At 56.1% G+C, this 22,443-nt stretch overlaps 1 protein-coding gene across 2 annotated transcripts; it reads left to right on the plus strand.

The window, feature by feature from the left end:
• The first annotated feature begins 15,493 nt into the window (after positions 1-15,493).
• On the plus strand, positions 15,494-21,897 carry PNOC (prepronociceptin). 2 transcript variants are annotated; one of them, XM_068410266.1, is made up of 3 exons: positions 15,494-15,679; positions 19,512-19,905; positions 20,867-21,897. In XM_068410266.1, exons 1-3 carry the CDS (start codon positions 15,560-15,562, stop codon positions 20,914-20,916), a joined length of 564 nt encoding a protein of 187 aa, XP_068266367.1. In that variant the 5' UTR covers positions 15,494-15,559; the 3' UTR covers positions 20,917-21,897. The 2 variants fall into 2 exon arrangements, with proteins under 2 accessions (XP_068266367.1, XP_068266375.1); XM_068410274.1 differs by lacking the exon at positions 20,867-21,897 and having other exon boundaries at positions 19,512-20,256.
• The last annotated feature ends 546 nt before the right edge of the window (positions 21,898-22,443 follow it).

Below are 22,443 nucleotides of genomic sequence, written 5' to 3' on the forward strand. Positions count from 1 at the left end.
CCCCACCTCCCCCCAAACACACCCCCACCGTAGTCCAGCTCCACCCCATGGCATAACCACAACCCCTCTGGGTCCAGCCCTGCCCCCTTGCCCATCTCTATTCACCCCAGCCCCTTGCCTTGCCTCACCTCAGCCCCCTTCCCCACCCCCCAGCCCCTTTTCCCCACCTCCCTCCAGCCCTTGCCCCCTTCCCCACCTCCATCATTCCCTCAGGCCCAGCTCTTCCCAGCATCTCAACTAGGACACCTTGGCCACCTCAGGCCCCTACCCCACCCCACCTCAGTCCCTTTCCCCACCCCCAGCCCCCTTCCACCATCCCCTCAGGCCCAGCTCTTCCCAGCATTTCAACTAGGATGCCTTGGGCACCTCAGGCCCCTGCCCCCCCACCTCAGCCCCTTTCCCCACCCCCAGCCCCTGCCCCCTTCCACCGTCTCCTCAGGCCCAACTCTTCCCTGCTTCTTGCCTAAAACTCCTTCCCTGCCCCACCTCAGCCTCCTTCCCCAGCCCCAGCTCCCTCTCCCCCTCAGCCTCTTTCCCCACCCACAGCCCCTTCCCCACCTCCACCATCCCCTCAGGCCCAGCTCTTCCCTGCTTCTTGCCTAAGATTCCTTCCCTGCCCCATATCAGCCCCCTGCCCCACATGCCCAGCCCCAGCTCCTTCCCCACCTCAGCCGCCTTCCCGCCCCCCAGCCCCTTCCCCACCTCCACCATCCCCTCAGGCCCAGCTCTTCCCCACTTCTTGCCTAAAACTCCCTCCCTTCCCCACCTCAGGCCCCTGCCCCACCACAGCCCCCTTCTCCACCCTCCCAGCTCCTTCTCCCCCTCAGCCCCTTCCCCACCTCCACCATCCCCTCAGGCCCAGCTCTTCCCACCCTCTCAACTAGGCCCCTTTGGCCACCTCAGGCCCCTGCCCCACCCCCCGCCTCCACCACCCCCTCAGGCCCAGCCCTTCCCAGCACCTGGCCTAAGACCCCTGCCCCACCTTAGGCTCCTACCCCACCACCCCCTGCCCCCTTCCCCGCCAGCCCCAGCTCGCTCCCACTCGCCTCAGCCCGTTCCCCCCCCATCTCCTCACCACGGGCTCCCGCTCGAACCCGGCCCCGCCGCCGCAATTCCCGCCGCCACCGCGCGGCCCCGCCCACTGACCGCAGCCGGCCAACCAGAAGGAAGGAAGCGCAGCCAAACCAATCACAACTCAGAGACGGGGGGAGGAGGGGGGAGTTAGTGCCACCGACGGACCAATCGGCGAACGCTTCGCCTTCCCCGGCTCACGCAGCCCGGCTGGGGACGCTCTGCGCCTGCGTGGTGGTGGCGGAGCGGGGGCGGGAACGCCAAGTCCCAGCAGCCTCCGCGGCGGGCGGCGGGAGCCCGCTCGGGACAAACCTCCGCGGGGCGCCGCGTGTGCCGGGGCCGGGCCGGGGCCGGGGCCGGGGGGAGGCAGCGGTGACCGTGACCATGACCATGACCGTGACCGTGACCGTGGCCGTGACCGTGGCCGTGGCCTCCCCGTCCCTCCGACCGTCCGTCCCCGTGCCCCGGCGGGGGTCAGCGAGGCCGCTGTGCAACGCAGAGCAATGCAGCCGCTTCCCTGCCTCCGCTTCCCACCCCCCGTGTAGCCCCGATAGTAAAAAGAAATGAATAAATAAAGGTTTTTTGGAAACTTTTGGTGGATGTTGGATGAGGGAAAGGCTGTGGGTGGTGTCTGCCTGGGCTTTAGTAAAGCCTTTGTCACCGTCTCCCACAGCATCCCCCGGAGAAACCGGCTGCTCACGGCTTGGACGGGTGTACGATTCGCTGGGTGAAGAACTGGCTGATGGCTGGGCCCAGAGAGCTGTGGGGAACGGAGTTAAATCCAGCTGCGGGCCGGTCACCAGTGGTGTTCCCCAGGGCTCAGTGTTGGGGCCAGTTCTGTTCAATATCAATGATCTGGACGAGGGGATCGAGTGCACCCTCAGTGAGATCGCAGATGACACCGTGTTGCGTGGGAGTGTTGATGTGCTGGAGGGCAGGAGGCTCTGCAGAGGGGTCTGGACAGGCTGGAGCGATGGGCTGAGGCCACTGTGTGAGGGTCAACAAGGGCAAGTGTCGAGTCCTGCTCTTGGGGCACAACAACCCCCCGCACCGCTACAGGCTGGGGAAGAGTGGCTGGAAAGTGCCTGGTGGAAAAGGACCTGGGGGTGTTGGTCAATGGCAGCTGGATATGAGCCAGCAGTGTGCCCAGGTGGCCAAGAAGGCCACCAGCATCCTGGCTTGTGTCAGCACTAGTGTGGCCAGCAGGACCAGGGCAGGGATCGTCCCCCTGTGCTCGGCACTGGTGAGGCCGCACCTCGAATCCTGGGTGCAGTTTTGGGCCCCTCACTACAAGAAAGACCTTGAGGTGCTGGAGCGAGTCCAGAGAAGGGCAACGGGGCTGGTGAAGGGTCCGGAGCACAAGTGTGATGAGGAGCGGCTGAGGGACCTGGGGGGGTTTAGCCTGGAGAAAAGGAGGCTGAGGGGAGACCTTCTCGCTCTCTACAACTGCCTGAAAGGAGGGTGTAGCGAGGTGGGGGTCAGTCTCTTCTCCCAGGTAACAAGTGATGGGACAAGGGGAAATGGCCTCAAGTTGCCCCAGGGGAGGTTTAGATTGGAGATCAGGGACAATTTCTTCATGGAAAGGGTTGTCAAGCACTGGCACAGGCTGCCCAGGGCAGTGGTGGAGTCCCCATCCCTGGGGGGATTTAAAAGCCGTGTAGATGTGGTGCTGAGGGCCATGGGTTAGTGGTGGCCTTGGCAGTGCTGAGTTAGTGGTTGGACTCAATGATCTTAAATGTCCTTTCCACCCAAAACAATTCTATGATTCTGTGATTCTGTACCCAGAGGGTACCAGCCCATGCAGGTCCTGCTTCCCCCTGAATCAGGGTCCTGGTGCAGCCCCTGCAAGACACAGTGGCATCAAACACCTCAAAAAGATCAGCAGAGGGATGCGCCTCCATCCCAGAGCATCACTTGGGGGTTCACCCCCAACTGTGGGTCAACACCTTGTTCTCAGTCCCGGCTCAGGGTTCGGCCCATGCCCCTGAGGAGGAGGAGGAAGATGGGGTTTCACCATGGGCAGGCTGGTTTCCAGCTCATCTCTCTTCAATTTCGTGCTGTGCAAACGTGCTTTTTCAATCTGGTTTCTTATTTCTCCCCGTGTCGTAGCCAGGAGAGAAAACCGGGTGTGCACAGGCGAGACGGGGCACGGGGGTTTCCCCACCACACCTGCAGAAATTAATCAAACAAAACAGTTTTTAATGAGCCGATTTCACCAGAAAATTGAGCCATTTGCTGCTATTTTAATTTATAGAGAGCGTCTGGATTTGGCTGCATGGCTTGAGGGCTACATTTCTCAGAGGGGGGGAATTCAGACCATCCCACATTTTGTTCCTGCTCCTGTTAAACTCTGGCCACGTTTCCAAACTAAGACACAATTTCATGAGGTGTCTTTGGGGTGTGCAGTTAAGCTGCTGGAGGTATCTGTGTCCTAAACAAGCCCTTAGCACTGATGGGGCTGGGAAAAGGGACCAACAAGAGGCAGCTGGGACCACGTCCATCCCAGCAATAAGGGCTGTTGTGGTTCCCCGGTGAGAAAACACTCGAGATGTCCACCATGGTTGCACTTGCATTAGGAATTGAAACCGAATAAAAACCCACAGTGGTCCCACACGTCACCCTGGGATGTCCCAGAGATGGGACCCAGCTCTGAGGACCAGAGCATCCCAGTCCCCCAGCATTAATCAGCAAGGCTGGGGAGGTTTCCCCCATGGCCGACCTCTGTGTGGCCATCACACACCCTCAATATTGGGTTTAATAACGGCTGGAGCTCCTGATATGAAATAAACCCACAGCATCAGTTTGAAATATTTCCTTGCATCTTTTTTTCTGCCCGTGCAGGCTTTCCTAGACCTCTAGCATGTCTGCCCCGAGCTGCCTCTTTCCCCATCCCTCCTTGGGAGACGACCCCATCTTTCCCATCCCTTGCCCAGCATCACCAGAAACCTGCTCCCACTATCAGGGAGAATCATTATTCTTAGATTTGGGTTAAAAAAAAATACAATTAAGCATCAAGAGGACTGGTGGTGCAGTCGGTCTGTCCTTCCTCAACAACACAACATCCAGCACCGGCTCCCCTTCGCTCCTGCAAATGCATCATCCCACATGTCGAGGTGTTGGGGGGGGAAACATTTTAATGGAACAACCTAAATAAATAAAGATAAAATAAATTGAAGCCCTGAATGTTAAACATCGGGCCTGCTGGGACAGTTTGGACTCTATTAAAAAGCGCTGCACATTCCTCCGGTGACTCAGAGGGTTTATGTGCTAAAGACGACAGTGATGTAGCAGTTTTTCTTTCACAAAGCACTAAATGCTGGGGTTTGGGGGTCAGTTTTTGGTGCAGCGTGGTACCAGCCCAGGCTCCTTGCTGGGAAGATGCTGGGACCCTCACTGGGAATGATGGGGAGAGCGGAGGGTGCAAGGCTGAGCAGGGCTGATGGGCAGGAGGAGAGATTTAGTTGCTACCGAGCAAAGAAATCCCTTACAGATATTTTTTTTTATTGATTGCTGAACCCGTTTCATTAAACTTCAAGCTCTTTTTCCCCGACGTGAGTCCGGCCAGAGGCAGTGGGCTCTGGGCTCAGAGCCATCCTCTGCTCTTGGCTGGGATCATCAGCACCTCAAAACCCAAATCCTACCCCAAAATCCCCCGGGACATCTGTGCTGGCTGGTATTTCTCGGTTGGTCATCGGCTCCTTCGCAGTGACTATAGAGATCTCAGCGTCTAGAAGCGATGGCAATCTCCTAGGGAAGCTGATTGCTAATTATCTCCCTGCCCGGGCAAAGCTGCTCCATCGCAGCTGAGCGTCACCCATCAACGGCCAGGGGGGACACGGGGGGTTTGGGTACCGGTGAGGACGAAGCTGCGCCCTCATCCCGCGTCCAGCAGAGGAGGGCACAGGGTGGGGACACAAAAAGAAGTGAGAAAAATTAGGGTGCAAACTCATTTCTCCACCCCGCAGCAGCGCAGCGGGTATCGGAGGCGGCTGCGGGGACTTTCCGACCACCTGATGGATGTTGGAGAGGGGGGGACGGCCGTTCTTCTCCCCCGAAATAGCCGCCGGTGGGAAATGAGTCACCGGTTTCAATCTGGTTTCTCGCCAGCCCGTCCCCGCCGCCATCCATCAGACGGGGCTGAGCCGAGCAGATTTTTTTCCCCGGGGAAGATTTTTGTTTGCGGGAAGGAGGAGACAGGGGGGTGCCGTGGCCCCAAAGCAAGAAGCGAGTAGATGGGTTGGACATCATCCTTCCCGTCTTTCAAGTGATGGCCCCAGGGGTTGAACATAAATATAACAACCCAGGGGGTAACGGCATCATCGCTCCTGGATGCTCTGGGGGGCAGCGAGCCTCGTCCCACAATTTTTCGACTGCTGTTTGGACCCCCAAACCCATACACACATATATGGACATGCCCATGCTCCCCAAACCATGGGTTAAAACCTTTCCCCTATAAAACTCTTTCTCTACCCTGAAGCATTTTTAGGGATTTGCCTAGAGTCAAGAGTTTTTCCCCAAAAAAATTAGCCTATGGTGCTAATACGGTGATTTTCCCACCCCACATTGGGCTCAGTCTCGTCTCCGTCCGAGCCACCCGCTCTCAGTGTGGTGGGGACATACAAGGGATGATGCTCCTTACTTTGGAGTATATTTGGGGTCAGATCTACCCGTTTCCCCCTCCATTTGAAAAAAACCTGCTCCACTGCCTTTTTTAAGAGCTCCTCTGACATCCCATCCTCCAGCCTCTGACCATCCCCGTGGCCTCCTGGTCCCTGCACTGCTCCTCAGAGCCAAGCATCCCACACAACACTCCAGATGTGGCTCCACGGGTGATGACTTGAGAGGGGTAATGGCTTCAGGTGGTTCTTCTGAAATTCAGATGTCCCCCCCTGGGCTTTCAGACACCATCATCTTGGCGGCTTTAATTCGTCAGCAATTTGTGAAAGGATGGGTGATCTTCAGCAAAGTCTTATTGCTCCCCACTCCAGCGCTAATAAGCGGCTGCAGAAGGGTTTGAATGACACCTAAATGAGCGCAACTGGGCTTTCAATAAGACCACAATTTCTAACGAGATGACACAAATACTTGGTGGGACCCCTTCGAGCCCCCACCGCTCACTGAGGCTGAGCATTGAGCAGCAGAGCTCTTGTGTTGCTGGCAATATCTTCTGTTGGTTTTATTTCTTGAGGAATCTATTCATGGTTCTGCTTGGAGAAGACCACAGACTGTTCTCCATCTGTCCTCTGTTCATGCCGAGGTGGGTATGTGGTGATGGTGGTGAAAGCTAACATCCATGTGTCCCATGGGAGAACAGAGCTGAGGAGGGCAGAGCCATGGAGATGTTTGGGGATGGTGTGTCCCAGCATGGGGTAACCAGGAGGATGGTCTGAGATGCTATCACAAAGAGCTCTGGGGACAAAAATTGCCTTGAATGACAGATTTGGAGATGTTTGAAGAAAAGACATCACCCATCTTTGTTCTTTGTATAGGGTTGATGTGACAGGACCCCCAAAACCAACACTGGAGGAAGGATAGGGGCTCCAGGTCCTTCTGCAAGCAAAGCAGGTACTGGTGGAGGGTTTCTGATCTGGTCAGAACAGTTTGGTTCCACAAATTAATTCAAAAAACACCAGGATGGATGCTCTCCATCACCTTGCTGTGGGCCAGAGATGTTCCTCAGCTACCACCACTCTCCAAGAGCCATGCCATCCCCACCTGGACCAGCTCAGGGATGGAGATGGAGGTGGAGATGGAGATGCAGGTGGAGATGGCCACATCCTGTGACTCCTGGGGTCACTCCAGGCAGAGGGGTGAAATACCTCCCCCTTATTATTTTTAATAAATGTCCTCCTGGCCTGTTTTGGGTCCCTGATACCTTTCATCCCCCTTGAGTCAGAAAGTCCCAGGAAGGTGGGATGGGACCTCTGGAGGGCTCTGGTCCCAACCCTGCTCAAAGCAGGGCCAACCTCAAAGCAAGTCATGCTGCTCAGCGCTCATCCAGACGTGGTTCCAGCATCTCCAAGGATGCAAGCTTGAGGTTGTGCAGAGAGGAACAGCCATGTCCCTTGGGCCTTGGGGGTAAAATCTCCCTTTCCCAACACAAAACAGAGTTTCTGTGTCCAAACTGGCCCTTCCCGGCAGAAGGGATGAAGGGCGTCGAGCAGAAATTATGATCTTCTCAGGTGTTGCCTCAAGCTGAATTGCTCTAGTCCCTCTTCCCTTGTAGGAATATCATCTTTCCTTCTTTCCTGCTTGATGCAAAGTGCAAGAAGGGGTTGCTCTCCCCTCCCTTTCCTGTTTTTTTCCTTAACATTTCTCCCAAATCCCTCAACTTGTCCATTCTTGACCTCAGACTCATTTCAGCCAGGACCTGCTGGAGACCCAGCACGTTACGGTGGAGACCAGGCAGAGGATTATGTGCTGCTTTGCCCATGAAGAGCTGTATCCACATGGGAGACTGGTTTCTGCCCACTCACACCCTCCTGCTGCCCATCAGACCCGTTCCCGAGCTCATCCAACTCACCAAAGTGATGGAAAACCAACCTGAGCAAAAAGCAGTTGATTTTCCCACCTGGTGAATCAAACCAGCTCCAGCCTGGTTGCAATATTACCCACAGCACCCATCGCCTCAATGGTGTTGGAGCCGGAGGGTACCCACCCCGCACGTCAATCAACCAGGTTGGAAGAGCCCTCTGGGATCATCAAGTCCAACCATTGCCTTGACACCACCATGGCAACTAGACCAGGGCACTAAGTGCCATGTCCAGGCTTTTCTTAAACCCCTCCAGGGATGGGGACTCCACCACCTCCCTGGCCAGCCCCTTCCAATGGCTAATGACCCTTGCTGAGAAGAAATGCTTCCTAATGTCCAACCTGAACCTCCCCTGGCCAAGCTTGAGGCTGTGTCCTCTTGTTCTGTTGCTGGTTGCCTGGAAGAGGCCGACTCCCACTGCGCTACAACCTCCCTTCAGGTAGTTGTAGGCTGCACTAAGGTCACCTCTGAGCCTCCTCTTCTCCAGGCTAAACACCCCCAGCTCCCTCAGCCGTTCCTCGTAGGTCAGACCCTCCAGACCCTTCACGTTGTCCCCATGGCTTGGCCAAGAGCTGCTCCCCCCCCCCCCATATTTAAATTTGGGGCTCGCTGCTTGCCCACACCACTGCTCAGAGCATCTGCCTCCTGCTCGGTGCAGGCAGGTCTCCAGGCAACCCTGGGCACCCTCAGCAGAGCTGCCAGCCGTCCCCACGCGTGGCCCGGAGCCAGGTGCCTCGATTAAGGTTTATCGACAGCGAAGGATGCAAACAGGTTCCCATCATGCCCGACAAGTCCTCGCCTGCCGCCCAGCAGGACCCAGCTGGCCGTGGTGGCCGTGCAAGCCCCGGCTTGGTGAGGGGACTTGGTGTGCCTGCCCTGCTCCCCTGCCCAGCCCCGAGCTGCTTGTAGGGGTGCAGAAAGAGCTTGAGCCTTCATCACTCTCATCCTCACCCCACCGGGGTAGAGCCCAAAGCCCCCCATCATTGCCAAGGGGAGTAAATCAGCAGCACCGGTCTGTACCCCACTGCTGGCATTTATCAACCCCAAACTGGGGGCAATGAAACCCTTTAAACTGCTGCTTCATGCTGTTAAAGCATCTCACTGAGGCTCCCCGTGAGCAGGATGAAGCCCTGGCATCGAGCCCCTGATTCTTGAAAAGCTCCTGGAAAATCATCTCCTGGGAGGTGGTACCCGAGCAGGGCTGGGAGAGGAGGTGATGCTCGGGGGGGATGTTTCTGGATTGTGGTACCTGAGCAGGGCTGGGAGAGGAGGTGATGCTCGGGGGGGATGTTTCTGGATGGTGGTACCCGAGCAGGGCTGGGAGAGGAGGTGATGCTCAGGGGGGTTGTTCCTGAGAGGTGGTACCCGAGCAGGGCTGGGAGAGGAGGTGATGCTCGGGGGGGTTGTTCCTGGGTGGTGGTACCCAAACAGGGCTGGGAGAGGAGGTGATGCCTGGGGGGGTTGTTCCTGGATGGTGGCACCTGAGCAGGGCTGGGAGAGGAGGTGATGCTCGGGGGGGTTGTTCCTGGATGGTGGCACCTGAGCAGGGCTGGGAGAGGAGGTGATGCTTGGGGGGGTTGTTCCTGGGAGGTGGTACCCGAGCAGGGCTGGGAGAGGAGGTGATGCTCGGGGGGTTGTTCCTGGATGGTGGTACCCGAGCAGGGCTGGGAGAGGAGGTGATGCTCAGGGGGGTTGTTCCCAGGTGGTGGTACCCGAGCAGGGCTGGGAGAGGAGGTGATGCTCGGGGGGGGATGTTCCCAAGTGGTGGTACCCAAGCAGGGCTGGGAGAGGAGGTGATGCTCGGGGGGGGATGTTCCCAAGTGGTGGTACCCAAGCAGGGCTGGGAGAGGAGGTGATGCTCGGGGGGGGATGTTCCCTGGTGGTGGTACCCAAGCAGGGCTGGGAGAGGAGGTGATGCTCGGGGGGGATGTTTCTTGACAGAGGGGACAGCTGCCCTATAAACACCCAGAATTAATTGGGAAAATAATCAGGCATCATCCCAAAGCGAACCCGGGATGCATCACACGGGCTTGGGCACATCCTCAGCCCCCTCGACTGCAACATTTAAGGGATCCGCGAGACCTGAGGAACAGCACAACTTCCTAGCTCCCAAATTTTCCAGCTCCTGTGTCCTCCAGGCAGCTTTTGAATCCTCTCCGTGTTTCCCTCGCGCCAGATCCCATCTGCTTTATGTCCTCGTGCTGAAAAGGCTCGTTGCTTTGCGCTGCTAATTGCCTGTCACTTCGAATCCTCCCGCTCCGCCTCGCCAGGGATGCTCTTCCCCCCTCCACCATCAAGCCGTGGAGGAGAGCGCTCGGTCGGACCCAACTTTGAAACACAAATGCCCAAAAAGCCTTAAAAAAAAAAATCATCTGTATTTTTTATCCTAATTTTCCAAAGGCTGAATCGTCCCCGGATCCCAAACCCGTTCCCAGTGCCGCTGATCGGGATTTAGCTTCTGGTATTCACATGAACCTGGAAAAACCTGGAAATGCTGCAAAAATGGGTACTTTCTCCCACCCAGCGTGCTGGCTTTGGGCACCTCGGCTGTCAATCATCCCCCCCCACCCCTCCGTTAATTAGCGAGACTATAAACGACGTCACCCCGATGTCATTTGCTGCCTCCTGCTCCGGCATCATCATCACCGACTCAAACAAGGGTCCACGGAGGCAATCCCCTTTGGCCAGGTTAGGGGAGAAAAGGCTCCGGCGCATCAATAAACGTCGAGACATGAATATTTTGGGGGGCTGCGAGGCGAACAGCAGCCCCGAGAGCTTGGAAAATTACCCCTGGAGAGGACAAAAGAAGCACAAAGCCTTCCCGCTCCGGCTCGGCTGCTGCTCGGCTTTGCATAAGAGCTGGGGAAAATGTCCTTAATGAAAACCCAGGTGGTTATGGAAAGACTGAAACAATATATATATTAAAAATATATTTAAAAAATGAAAAAATAAAGGTAAAATATACATTTTTTTACAAAAAAAATCAGTTTCCCTCTCTCCACCACTCGCCTGGGAGCACGATGGGGACTCGCTTCACCCCAGGCTGCCCACGTGTCCTGCACGGCGTCACCCCCCAGCCCAATTTTCCCCTAAAACCCCCCAAATCCAGGCTCGCATCTTGCCCCCAGCACCAGGCAGGTCCCCTCCAACCACTCCTACAATGCCATTTTGCCACTTTTTTGGCATTTTCCTCAATTTCTAGATTTTTTTTACGCCCACCCGAGCGCCGGTGCATCCGAGGTCTCGCCCGGGGGCATTAAACGCGGCCGTTTAACAGCCGTAGCCGAACCGAGATGCGCACCGGGGTGTTTCATTCTGATCTCCAGCCCTTCCTAGGGAGTCGTTAGGAGAAATTACCAAGATAAGATCGCGATGTGGCAGCAGATTTTATTCTTTAATTGCCGAGGTGGGGCGGCAAGAGATGCTTGGGGGGGTCCTGGCTCTGCGCCGGTGGGGATGAGCCTTCCAGCTGTAGGTCACCTAAATGGGGTAAAAAATGGGGTGATGCTGGTTTGGAGGAGAAACCATTGAAGGTCAAGACTGGTTTGGCCTTTCCAAACCAAAGGCAGCGTTTAGCCCTGATGCTGGAGCAGCCAAATCCTGCTCCCCTCGCCGTGCCGGAGATGGTTGGTAACGGCATTGGGGACCCCCCTTCGCCTCCTCCTGGGAAAAGAGCCCACTGAGAAGGGCTGAGGGCTGCCCTGGGGGTGATTTCGGGGCTGGCAGTGCCCTCGGGTCCTTGTAACCCCCCCAGATCTGGGCACACCGGGACCACCAAGCAGCGGCTTCGCACCCCCCCCTCACTCCATCCCAACCCCACCATCCCTGGGATGCTCGGAGGCAGCACACCTTCGGCTATCCACGAGGCCGGCATCCCCACCTTTCGGGGCTACCCCTTAGATTTAGGGAGGAGGAGGAGGGAGGGATGAAGCATGCAAGAAGAAGGGGGGAAAGGCTGCAACCTCCGCGGTCCCCAGCTGCCGGCTGGCGCATCCCTGTGCCGGCAGCCCCCGGGGGTGGGCTCAGCCACGCACGTGTTCGGGGAGGGAGGTGTGGGGACGCGTGTGTACACCGTCTATATATACCACCGTGGCACAGGCGCCGGAGGAGGCACAGATCAGAGGAGCCGGCAGCCGACAGCACACCCGCAGGTAGGAAATTTTGCTTTAATTTTCCATCCGGGGGGGGGTTTGGATGGGTTTTATTTACTCCGTGAATGGTCCGTCCGGCTTCGATTCGCACATAGATATTCCCCTCCCTGCTAAGGATTAAATAAAACCTCTTTCCAGGAGGGAGAAATTTATCCCTTCTATCCCAAGAGAGGAAAAGTTTCAGCTTCACCATCCAGCCCCAAAATCAAGTGGAGGGATGCAACAAGAGCCGGTGTGGGCCACCTGCCCCAAGCCACGGGGAAGCCCACGGGGCGACGGTGGGTTCCTCCAGGACGGGTGGGATTTTTTTCGGGGCTTTATTTGCGAGCTGCTGCACCACGACTTCACCCATTCAGTATTTCTGCCCCTTTTTCTTCTAGCCAGGACTTCAGCAGGGTCACTGTGGGATGCTCCGGGAGATGCTGGCTTGTGAGCACTCCCTTTTTCCCTCTGAAAAAAGCATAAAAAGGAGGAAAATTGAGGTTTTTTTGTTGCTTTGATTTTTTTTTTAGTCCCCCCCCCCCAAAAAAAAGCAGGAATGAATGGCTGAGATGTGGGGACGTGGGGAGAAATGTTCTTCCCCAGCTTTTTTCCCTCTCAACAGCCTTCCTCAGGCTCTCGAGCCCACATCTGTGTTTATAGTCGCGCCGCGGCGTCTAATTTCGGCCAATTATGACCAATTACCTGAGAGAGGGGGATCGACAAAAGGAAACGCTGCTTTTTCTGGCGATTGGGCAGCTGTAGCCAAACCCCCCCCTCTTCCTCCCCAAATCCTCCTGGTTCTCCCTAAAATCCCCCCAAAAGCTGCCGGCACAAAGCCGGGGTTTGGGGGAGCCGGGGGAGCGTTTTAGTGGGTGCCAGTGGGGGACACTGTGGGACAATATTGTGGTTTTTCGACTGGAAAAAGCTTTGAATCCTTCAGTGCTGGGTCCCAGCGGGGCTGGATCCTGCCCGGTCGCATCTCCCTTGGCCCCTGGATCAGGCCATGGCTTTGGGCAGGGTGGGAATTAACGAGGAAAAAATTAATTGGGGCTGGTTGAGCTGCGGGTGCGGGAAGCAAAGAGCTCCTAAATGTGCTCTGCACGTGGTGGGACCGATCCTGACCCGGGCAAGCGAGAGCATGGCTGTGTTTAAACCCCTTTGGGCTGCCAGGATGATCCCCCCCGTTAGCATCTCCCGTGGGAAGCGGGGATGAAGCATCCCTGAGGAGAAGGCAGGGAGCATCTCCCCAGCGCTGCCCACAACCTGCCGACCCAAATTGCATCAAATCAAGCGAATAAAACCCATCTCAGCAAGCACCTGCTTCCCCTTCCACCTCCGCTCCTCGGGTTATTCACACCCCACGAGCTCCGCTCCATCCTTCCCGCTGCCCCCCCTAATCAGCCCTTTCATACGGCTGCGTCTCCCACATCATCCCACCCGGAGCAATAAAGAAAAGCTGTTTGTCCTGACAGATAACCAGACCCCGCCGTTATCTGAACCACAGGCTGGATTTCTAGAAAAACCTCTTTTTTCCCCAAAAATATTAATGAAGGTAATTCAACTGGATTGAAAACTCCAGAGGATGCGCCCTTGAGGCAGCCCGTAGCAGCGGAGGGGGGTCCCAAAGCTCTTTTATGGGATGAGGTGGCCGAATCCTGCCACCTCCCCTGCGATGGACGGGTTTAATTTTGAGGGAGGAAGAGGAAGGGTTGTGCCCAGGAGCAGCTCCCGGTGTCTGAGGAGCCGTGGGGGTGGCTGTGGTGTGATGCTGGGGCTGTCGTGTCCTTTGCTGGGGTGGATGGCATCCCTGGGTGTGGGGGCAGCGGGACGAGCTGGTGCAGCCCTTGGGAAATAGGGCCCAGGTTTCCAGAGGAAAAAATGGGGGAAAATATGGAAAAAATGGGAAAAAATGGGGAAAAAATGGGGAAAAGGGGGAAAAAATTGGAAAAAGGGGAAAAATGGGGATGATGTGGGTAAAAGCATCCCTTTTTTTTCTCATGGGTCTGTGGCTGTGAAACTCAGAAAGGGGCTTCGTGCCGACACCACCCCACAACCCTGCCACCCCCCCGCCCCAAACACCCAAGGGTAGAAGGAGGAAAAACCCCACCGCGCTCGCTCCGTCCCTTTGAACGGGCTGATTTAATTTCTCGGGGGGCACCGCTGTGCAAAGCCGGGGGTTGTTTCCTTCTTTCCCAGCCCTGCCCCAGCCGCGATGCTCGCAGGGTACCGCATCCCGATAGCATCTTTCAATTAACGGGGAAGAAAAGCGGAGCCGTAATCTCGGCGGCTCCTCCGCAGCCAGATGGGATCGGCTTTTCCCAGGACTTGATGCCTCTTGGGGACATGGGGACAGGGCTGGGGGGTGGGTTGTGGCCCCCTCCCAGCTCCACCAAACCCCATTTTGGGGCTGAGGGGTTTTTTGGGGGGGTTGCCCTCTCCCGGGAGCTCTCTGCCAAGCCTCTGACTCACCCCGGCAGCCAGTTTTAATGAGACTCACCCAAGATTAAGCCTTAATTCCTGCTCCTTATCAGCTTCCCCTCGTACCCTCCAGCAAATGACACAGGCTCCGTGTCACCGCCCGGCTGGCAGGGACCAAAGGTGACCGTGACACCAGTCAGGGACCCCGGCGGATGCTCTGCAAGGAGCTAGAGTGTCCTCCCACCTTGGTGGGGTGGGAAATAAATGGGGACCCCCCCCAGGTGCTCCACATCCCCCCCAAAAGCAGCCTGAAATGCTGCTGGAGCAACACCGGTTGCAAAGCCACCGTCACCGAGGTCTTCCTCGCCTCCCAGCATCCTGGTATGGGGGTTTTTGGGTGCTGCTCCGGCACAGAATCACAGAATCACAGAATCAGTCAGGTTGGCAGAGCCCTCTGGGATCATCGAGTCCAACCATTGCCCTGACACCACCATGCCAACTAGACCAGGGCACTAAGTGCCATGTCCCGTCTTTTCTTAAACACCTCCAGAGATGGTGACTCCATCACCTCCCTGGGCAGCCCCTTCCAATGGCTAATGACCCTTGCTGAGAAGAAATTTCGGAGGGACCTCAGTGCCACCAAGGGTTGCACCAACCTCCACGTCCCCATCCTGCTCCTCTCCATCACCTCCACCTCATCCACTCGCTGGCTCATAAACCCGACCCTGTGCAGCACCAGGACCCGCTCCCAGGGACCACGGGGATGTCACATCCCTTTTCCCAATGGGATGAGGGCGAGGGGGGGGTCAGGAGGACCAACCCTCCCGTTTGCAGGTGGCCATGGGGATGTGTCGGGCTAAATCTCCAGGAACTGGGAGGGAAGCGCATGACCTTGGTCATGTCACTTAATCCGATATCAACAAAGCCGGGTGGGACACGGGGGGTTCTTTGGGAACTGGGTGGGCTCAGATCCCGGCAATCCCTGCCTCAGCGATGGCTGAACCCTCCTGAGATAGGGACAGGCTTGGCACCACCCCAAAAACAGCCAGGAGGGGAAATCGGAGAGGGACATCCTCACCCTGCTCCGGCCATGCTCAGATAAGGAGCGTCCCACTCAGGGGACAGCTGGGGACGTGCTGCCCCGCCACGTCCACCTGCTAAAATAAGCCCCGGCTGGGACTTGTGCCATGAGATAGCCCGGAAAAAATTAAGCCAGGACACGTTGGATCTGTTTTAGGGCTGGGGAGGCAGCCGGGCTCCTTTCCCAGGAGGATCATTTTGGCTGGGAACGTGCGTGTGGGAAGGAGGGCTGAGAACGGGCACATTTCGGTGCAGGTGCCGGTGCTGTCCCAGCTTGACGGGGTTTCTCTCTCCCGCGGCAGCCGCTGCCGGTGCCGGTGCCGCCATGAGGGCCGTGCTCTGGGACCTGCTGCTGCTCTGCCTCTTCGCCCGGGCGCGGGGGGACTGCCGGGGGGACTGCCTGCACTGCGACCGCCACCTCTACCGCGACACCTTCGACGTCCTCGTAAGTCCCTCTTGCCTTCTGGCTTGTCCCAGCACCCGTGGGGGTAACACCCGTGGGTGCTGTGCCAGCTGCATCCCCCCCACGCTGGGTGAGCACCCTCATCCCTGCAGCAGGGTCAGGGTTTGGGGTCAGGGGGGGCTTTGGCTGCCAGTCAGGGAAGATGCCACCTGCCATCACTGTCCTTCCTCCTTGGGACACCATCAGACCAGATGGTCCCAAGGTGCAGACCCCAAACCAGCTGCTGGGAGTGACGGAGACAAGGCTGTGATGGCCCAAGGAGGGTCCCAAGACCCCGAGCTCCCCCAACTTTCCTGCCCCATGGCTTGTGGCATCGCTGCCCCCCCCACACCAAGCCCAGCCCCCCTTGGTCCCCCACCCCATCCTCCAAGGAGCCACCAAATCCCTCTGTGAGCCCCAGCAGGACAGGACCAGCTTTGCAGGTGGCTGGCGAACCACCACGTTTCGGGGCACCCAGCACCGGGCACCCCGCAGCCCTCTCGCCCTCTTGATTTGCCTCCAACCCTGGATGGGAAGAGCCATTAAAGAGCATTTTGGGGTTTTTTTTTCCAGCCCCTACTCGTTTCTTTTCCCCTCCGCCCCCGAGGGATCATCCATCGCCTCCTCCTGCCATTAGATTAGATCATATTATTAGATTAGATCATATTATTAGAGATGATAAATCACGGTGGGTTGAGATGCCCACCCCAAAGGAGCCAGCAGCTCGGGAAACCCTCAGAGCTGGGAAAAGTCCCCCCAAAACCAGCGGGACCAGTGACTTCCAGGGCTCCATGGAGATGCTGGAGCCACCCTGGTGCCACCCCAAGCCTCCTGCAATCCATGTCACTGCTACCAAGTTTTGGGGCACAATCTCCCTGGTTTTGCCCCAAAATGCTGTTTTGCAGTCTGAAGGCACCAGCGTCTCTGCAGGGACACCCCCCCACACACACCTTCCAGCCTGGTCCTGCTTCTGGAGCTGCATTTTGCTCTGTCTTCCTTGGCCAGCAAGATGGAGAGGAGATGGGATGGTTGGTGGCTCATGGGTCCTGTGCAAGGTTGTATCTCGAAGCAAGAGGGGTTTGAACCAGGAGCAGAGGAACTCGGGGTCTTTGGAGGCTCAGTTTCATCTGGAAGAAGCATCGTGGTGGGATTTGATACAACCTCCCACCATTTCCAAAGCAACAGCCAAGGAAGTCACATCAGCGACGTGGCTGATCCATCCTTCAGAGGTAAAAATAGGAGATACCCTGAAGTCACAGGCACTCCTGCGCCGTCATCACAGCTGCCAGGGCACGACGGGGACCAGCTGATGGAGCCAGTCTTCAAGATGTGGATGAATCACCTACGTCCTGGTCCCCACAGTCATCTAGGGATGGTGCAAAGCCATGGTGGCAACATTAATGGCAACCAAAGGTCGGAAGGAGCCTCCCCAGGTAGTTTCAGCGCTGGACGAGGAGGAGTGTTGGCTGGTGCTCGCTGAGGACTCCCAAAACACGGGGAGCAGAAGCCGTTTCCATGTGAGTCAAGATCACAGCACGATGGCTGAGGACCTTGGGACATTCATGGTGCTGCTTTGCGGATGGGTGATAAGACCACTGATGGTCCTCAGCCTAACGCCTGGGGTAATTCCTCCTGAAGCCTATTAGCTGGTGCTCATCAGAGCTGTTACCTGCGTGTGATCGCCAATGTGGGCCACTGTCAGGACACTGTCCATCAGCCGTAGACCCTGCCAAAGCCTTGGAGGTCCCAGGACAGGATCTGGGCTCAGCACAGGATGCCCTCGGTGTCTCCACAAGGACCCTCACAGGTGCTTCAGCCTACAAGACCTTTGTCACCACCTCACTTTGGGACAACTATTTTTCTTTTCTCTTTTTGTCTGAAGAGCCTGGCTGCCCTCAGGGGGTGGAAATACCCAACTGCTGCACAGACACGTGCTTCAGCTGCAGCCCTGAGATACCATGTTGGGATTTGTAGCACCTCCCACTTGGCGAAGTTAATGAACCCGTGGTGAGGAGAGTCTTTGCAAGGGTTTTGGTCTTGAAGATGGCCTGTAGCAATGAGGCATGCCAACATGCTTCAACATGGGGGTCCCCCAGCTGGTGTTAAGCATTTGATAGAGCCCACCACGAAGTTAATGCTGGGATGGAGACACTTCAACACGAGGGAGGACAAACCTTCCCTTCTGGGCCCTCCAGCCCTGGTTTCTTTGGGCATTTATTTAGTTTGGTTCTACTATGATTTTCTCCTGGATGGTTTCCCCTGGGTGCTGGTCTTGGTGGTACCAGCTCCCTTGGGGCTATCACCCCACAGGGGTGCTGGGTCTGTGTCCTGCCTTGGTGGATGAGGCCTCTTGGAAAGGGGTGAGACACAAACGTGGTGGGATGCACCCAAGGGTGCCGAGAAAGCCTGATGGCACCTCTTGGTGAGGCTGCCCTTGATGGCCTTTGAAGGGACGTGGTGATTGAGGTGGGTTCCTGGGGACTGGCAGGAGGCAGATGTCACACCTGTCTTTGAGGAAGGCATGAAGCTATGGGCTGGTCGGCCTCACCTCAGTCCTTGGGGAGTTGGTGGAGCACATCATCCTGCAAAGCATTTCCAAACATATGAAGGACAAGAAGGTGATCGGGAGCAGCCAGCATGGATTTATGAAGGGGAAATCATGCTTGACCAACCTGATGATAGCTTTCTGCAGTGAGACAAGCAGCTTGTCTTGACTTTCATCAGGCTTTGACATTGTCTCCTGTGACCTCTTCATAGACAAGCTGCTGAAGCACACGGTACATAAATGGGCAGTGATGTGGACTGAACCCTGGGGGACCTTGACATCTTCATTAATGACTGGGACAATGTGGCAGACGCACCCTCAGCAATTAGCAGATGATGCAGAGTTGGGAGGCGTGGATGGCAGAACACAGGGTCATGCTGCCATCCAGAGGAACCTCGCCAGGCTGGAGAAATGGGCTGGTAGGAACTTCATGATGTTCAACAAGGAGAAGCGCAAAGTCCTGCCCCTGGGGAGGAACAACCCCAGGCACCAGGACGTGCCATGGGCAGATGCCAGAGGTCCCTTCCTGCCTCCACCGTCTTGTGACACAGTGATTTTTTGGGCTGAAGGACCCAGCAGCACGGAGCATGGGGTGGTGGGATTAGAGCATGGATGTCAACAGGGAATCACAGAATCAATGAGGTTGGAAGAGCCCTCTGGGATCATCGAGTCCAACCATTGCCCTGACACCACCATGGCAACTAGACCAGGGCACTAAGTGCCATGGCCAGGCTTTTCTTAAACCCCTCCAGAGATGGTGACTCCACCACCTCCCTGGGCAGCCCCTTCCAATGGCTAATGACCCTTGCTGAGAAGAAATGCTTCCTAATGTCCAACCTGAACCTCCCCTGGCCAAGCTTGAGGCTGTGTCCTCTTGTCCTATCGCTGGTTGCCCGGGAGAAGAGGCCGACTCCCACTGAGCTACAACCTCCCTTCAGGTAGTTGTAGACTGCACTAAGGTTACCAACCAACAAGGAAGTGTGGAGCGTGTCCAGAGACAGTTGGGAGAGGGATGCTGAGGAGCTGCCATGGCTCTCCAGCATCTCCACCACCTCTGGGAACAGGTTTTGGGAGGGGACACCTCACCTCATGACGCCAGCAAAGGGCTGATGAGCTGCCAGCACCTTTCCATGGGCGTCTTCCAACGCGTTGCATCGTTGGACGGGCTGGAAGCGGGGGGGATGCCCGAGCACTTGCCATTTGGGGTACACCACCCGGCGCTGCCCGGTGTCCCACACTCCGGGGGTGACCCAAACCCACCTGACCCCCATCCCCGTGTCTCCCACTCAGATCTGCATCCTGGAGTGCGAAGGCGAAGCCGTGCCGCGGGCCACCTGGGAGCTGTGCGCCGCTGCCAGCCGAGCCACCCCGCGGCCCCGCGACCTCCAGGACGCCGGCGATCCCTGGCACGACGCGGCGGCGGGCGACCTGCTGCGGCGACGCCAAGAAGACGAAGGCTTCGAAGCGGCGCCGGGCGCCTTCCCGCAGCCACCCGAGGACATTTCCCGACGTCACGGCGGTTTCCCGCGGGGGACGCGCGGCTCGTGGCCGGCGCCGACGGCCAGGGGGGTGCAGAAGCGATACGGGGGCTTCATCGGGGTCCGCAAGTCGGCGAGGAAGTGGAACAACCAGAAGAGGTTTAGCGAGTTCCTGAAGCAGTACCTGGGCATGTCGCCCCGCTCCAGTGAGTACGACACGGCCGGCGGCATCGGCGAGCACAACGAGATCTAACGGAGACCCTGCGCCGCCCGGCCAGCTCCGCCACGGCCAAAAAAATGTCAGCCCTCTACCCCCTCCACACCGCATGTCCATAGGTGCAAATTGAAAAAAAAAAAGGGGGCCAAAAATAAAATAAAAATTGGAAATGGCTTGAAAAAAAAAAATATGCCAAATTGGAGAGCGGGGAGGGCGGCACGTCGGCATCCGGAGGGTGCGTGGGGAAAGGGCCTGTGCCAGCTGCTCCCCCCCTCCCAGGGAGGATGGGTTTTGTCCTCGACACCAAATAGGTCTGAAGGATGGTTCAGTCCCCCCAAAAAGCAGGAAAAAAAAAATTAAAAATTAAAAAATAATAAAAAATAAAATTAAAAAAAAATAAAATTAAAAAAATAAAAAATTAAAAAATTTTAAAAATTAAAAAAAATAAAAGAAAATTTAAAATTTAAAAATAAATTAGAATAAATTAAAATCAAGCAGAACCCTTTCCTTTCTAGAAATTAAATAATTCCTCCCGACTTCACATTGCCAAACCCCACGCTGCCCCTCCCCGGGGACCAGCATCCCCCTCCCCACCACCAGCTCCACGCCGGGATGCTCGGAGCCCCCAGCCCCCTGCAGCTGCCGAGACTACCCAGCCCCACACCCTCCTGCCAAATTTACAATTTGGGAGAATTTAATTATTTTTTCCCCCTTTTTTTTAATTCTTTTTCCTTTTTTTCTCCCCTGGGTGGCATCACCCTAATTTAGGGGATGCTCCCCGACCCCGCAGCCCCCGGGAGAGAGCCCCCCGCTCCCTCCGCTCTCGGCTCAGCTGCTTTTTTTTTCCCCTTTTTTTTTTTATTCCTTCTTTTTTTTTTTCTCTTTATTTTCTTTTATTTTTTTTTTCTTTCTTTTCTCTATTTTTTTTTATTTTTATTTTTTTTTTATAGCGTTCCGGCACCGCATCCCAGCACCTTCCGCCAGGCACAGGCAAAATTAACCCTGCTCCTGTCCGCCCCAGCAGCCTCCATCCTCTCTCTGACGGACCCCAAAGCGCTTCAGACTCGCACACGCGTTCAGAATTCACTTTGCTCTTCACTCACTAAAGGCAGATTTAAACCAGGACCCGACGAATTTCGGCCTCCGCCGGCGACGGGAGCGAGATGCCACGGGGAGGGTGGGAAAAGACTGTGGGGGAGCGGGCGGAAATTTAAATAAAAGAAGGAAAAAAGGGGATTTTTTGAGAAAATATTGGATTTTTTTTTGGTTTTTTTTTTTGGGTTGGCCACTGTGAACAAGCCACCGCGGATCCAGGAGAAAATCAGCCCCCACCCCACACTCCCAGGGCCTTCCCTGGCCGCGCTCGGCATCCCCCGGCCGGGGGTTTTGGCTTCCCACGGGATTTACCTCCAGCTTTTCGGATGGTGGATGCCGAGGGGTCGCGTCCCACCGTGGGGTCACGTCCCACCATGGAGTCACGTCCCACCATGGGGTCACATCCCACCATGGGGTCACGTCCCACCATGGCTCCATCCCCACGTACCCAACCCAACAACCTCCACAGCGGGGAGCGGCTCCCACCCCAGCGCCCAGAAACCACCTGGAAACATTTATTTCATATTTTTTCCTTTTTTTTTTCAATTATTTTTCCCCTTTTTAATTATTTTTTGCCCTTTTTAAAGTGTTTTCCTTAACGTAAAGCCTCCGGGGTTGACTTTTTCGCTCGGCGATACAACCCACGCCCGTGTTTTCGTTGCGTCCCCTCCTCGTGTCCCAGTCCCCACGCTGGGATGAGGGTGGGGTTTTTTTTCCCCACGAGGAATAATCGGAGCTGGTTTCTTCTCCTTCCTAATTTGCTACCCCAAAAAAAAAGCGTATCCCAGGAGCGACTTCGCCCGGGGTCTCTGTTTGTAAAAAATAAAAAGAAAATAATAATACTAAGATAATAATCCCAATGGAAAAAAAAGAAAAAAATAATAATTCCAAGATCTTGTTCTTTTTAATTGTTTCATACAAAGATTTCTCCATTAAACTTGTACATAGCAAAAGGATTAATAAATTAGTTTACTGTTTCTACGATATTATTGCGACTGGCGACCGTCACTTGGGTCAACGCTTGCAGAGCTGCCCCCCCTCCAGCCCTGGGATCGAACCCCCCCTCTCAGCTGGGTTTAGGGGGGAAAAAAGGGAGATTTTGGTAAATTTGCATCATTTTCACAGCGGGATGATGGAAAATCCCCCCTTGCAGGGGCTTTTGTAGAGCTGTGGTGGAGGGGGGGGTCAGGCCTGTTGCACCTCAGCCAAAAATGGGATGGATCAAGGCGTTATTTGGGGGGAAAAAAGGGGATTTTAGGGTTTAAGAGAGAGAAGGGGAATTTCTGCCCGGCTCCATCGCCCTTTTCCATAGGGATAACAGATGCTCCAGCGCCCACAGCCCCCCAACAAGGAAGAACCGGGGGTTGGGTTTAAATTAAATTAACTAAAACATTAATGGGGGGAAGACTTCGGGGGGGGGGAGGGTTTGCTT

This window comes from Nyctibius grandis, chromosome 1 (assembly GCF_013368605.1).
Source record: "Nyctibius grandis isolate bNycGra1 chromosome 1, bNycGra1.pri, whole genome shotgun sequence".
Classification (NCBI taxonomy): Eukaryota; Metazoa; Chordata; class Aves; order Nyctibiiformes; family Nyctibiidae; genus Nyctibius; species Nyctibius grandis.

Bases quoted from the DNA above. Each gene is read 5' to 3' on its own strand.
- PNOC (XM_068410266.1), top strand. From the start codon at position 15,560: ATGAGGGCCGTGCTCTGGGACCTGCTGCTGCTCTGCCTCTTCGCCCGG. The intron at 15,680-19,511 runs GTAAGTCCCTCT...TCTCCCACTCAG, and splicing joins GCGACACCTTCGACGTCCTC to ATCTGCATCCTGGAGTGCGA. The intron at 19,906-20,866 runs GTGAGTACGACA...TTTTTTTTATAG, and splicing joins GGGCATGTCGCCCCGCTCCA to CGTTCCGGCACCGCATCCCA.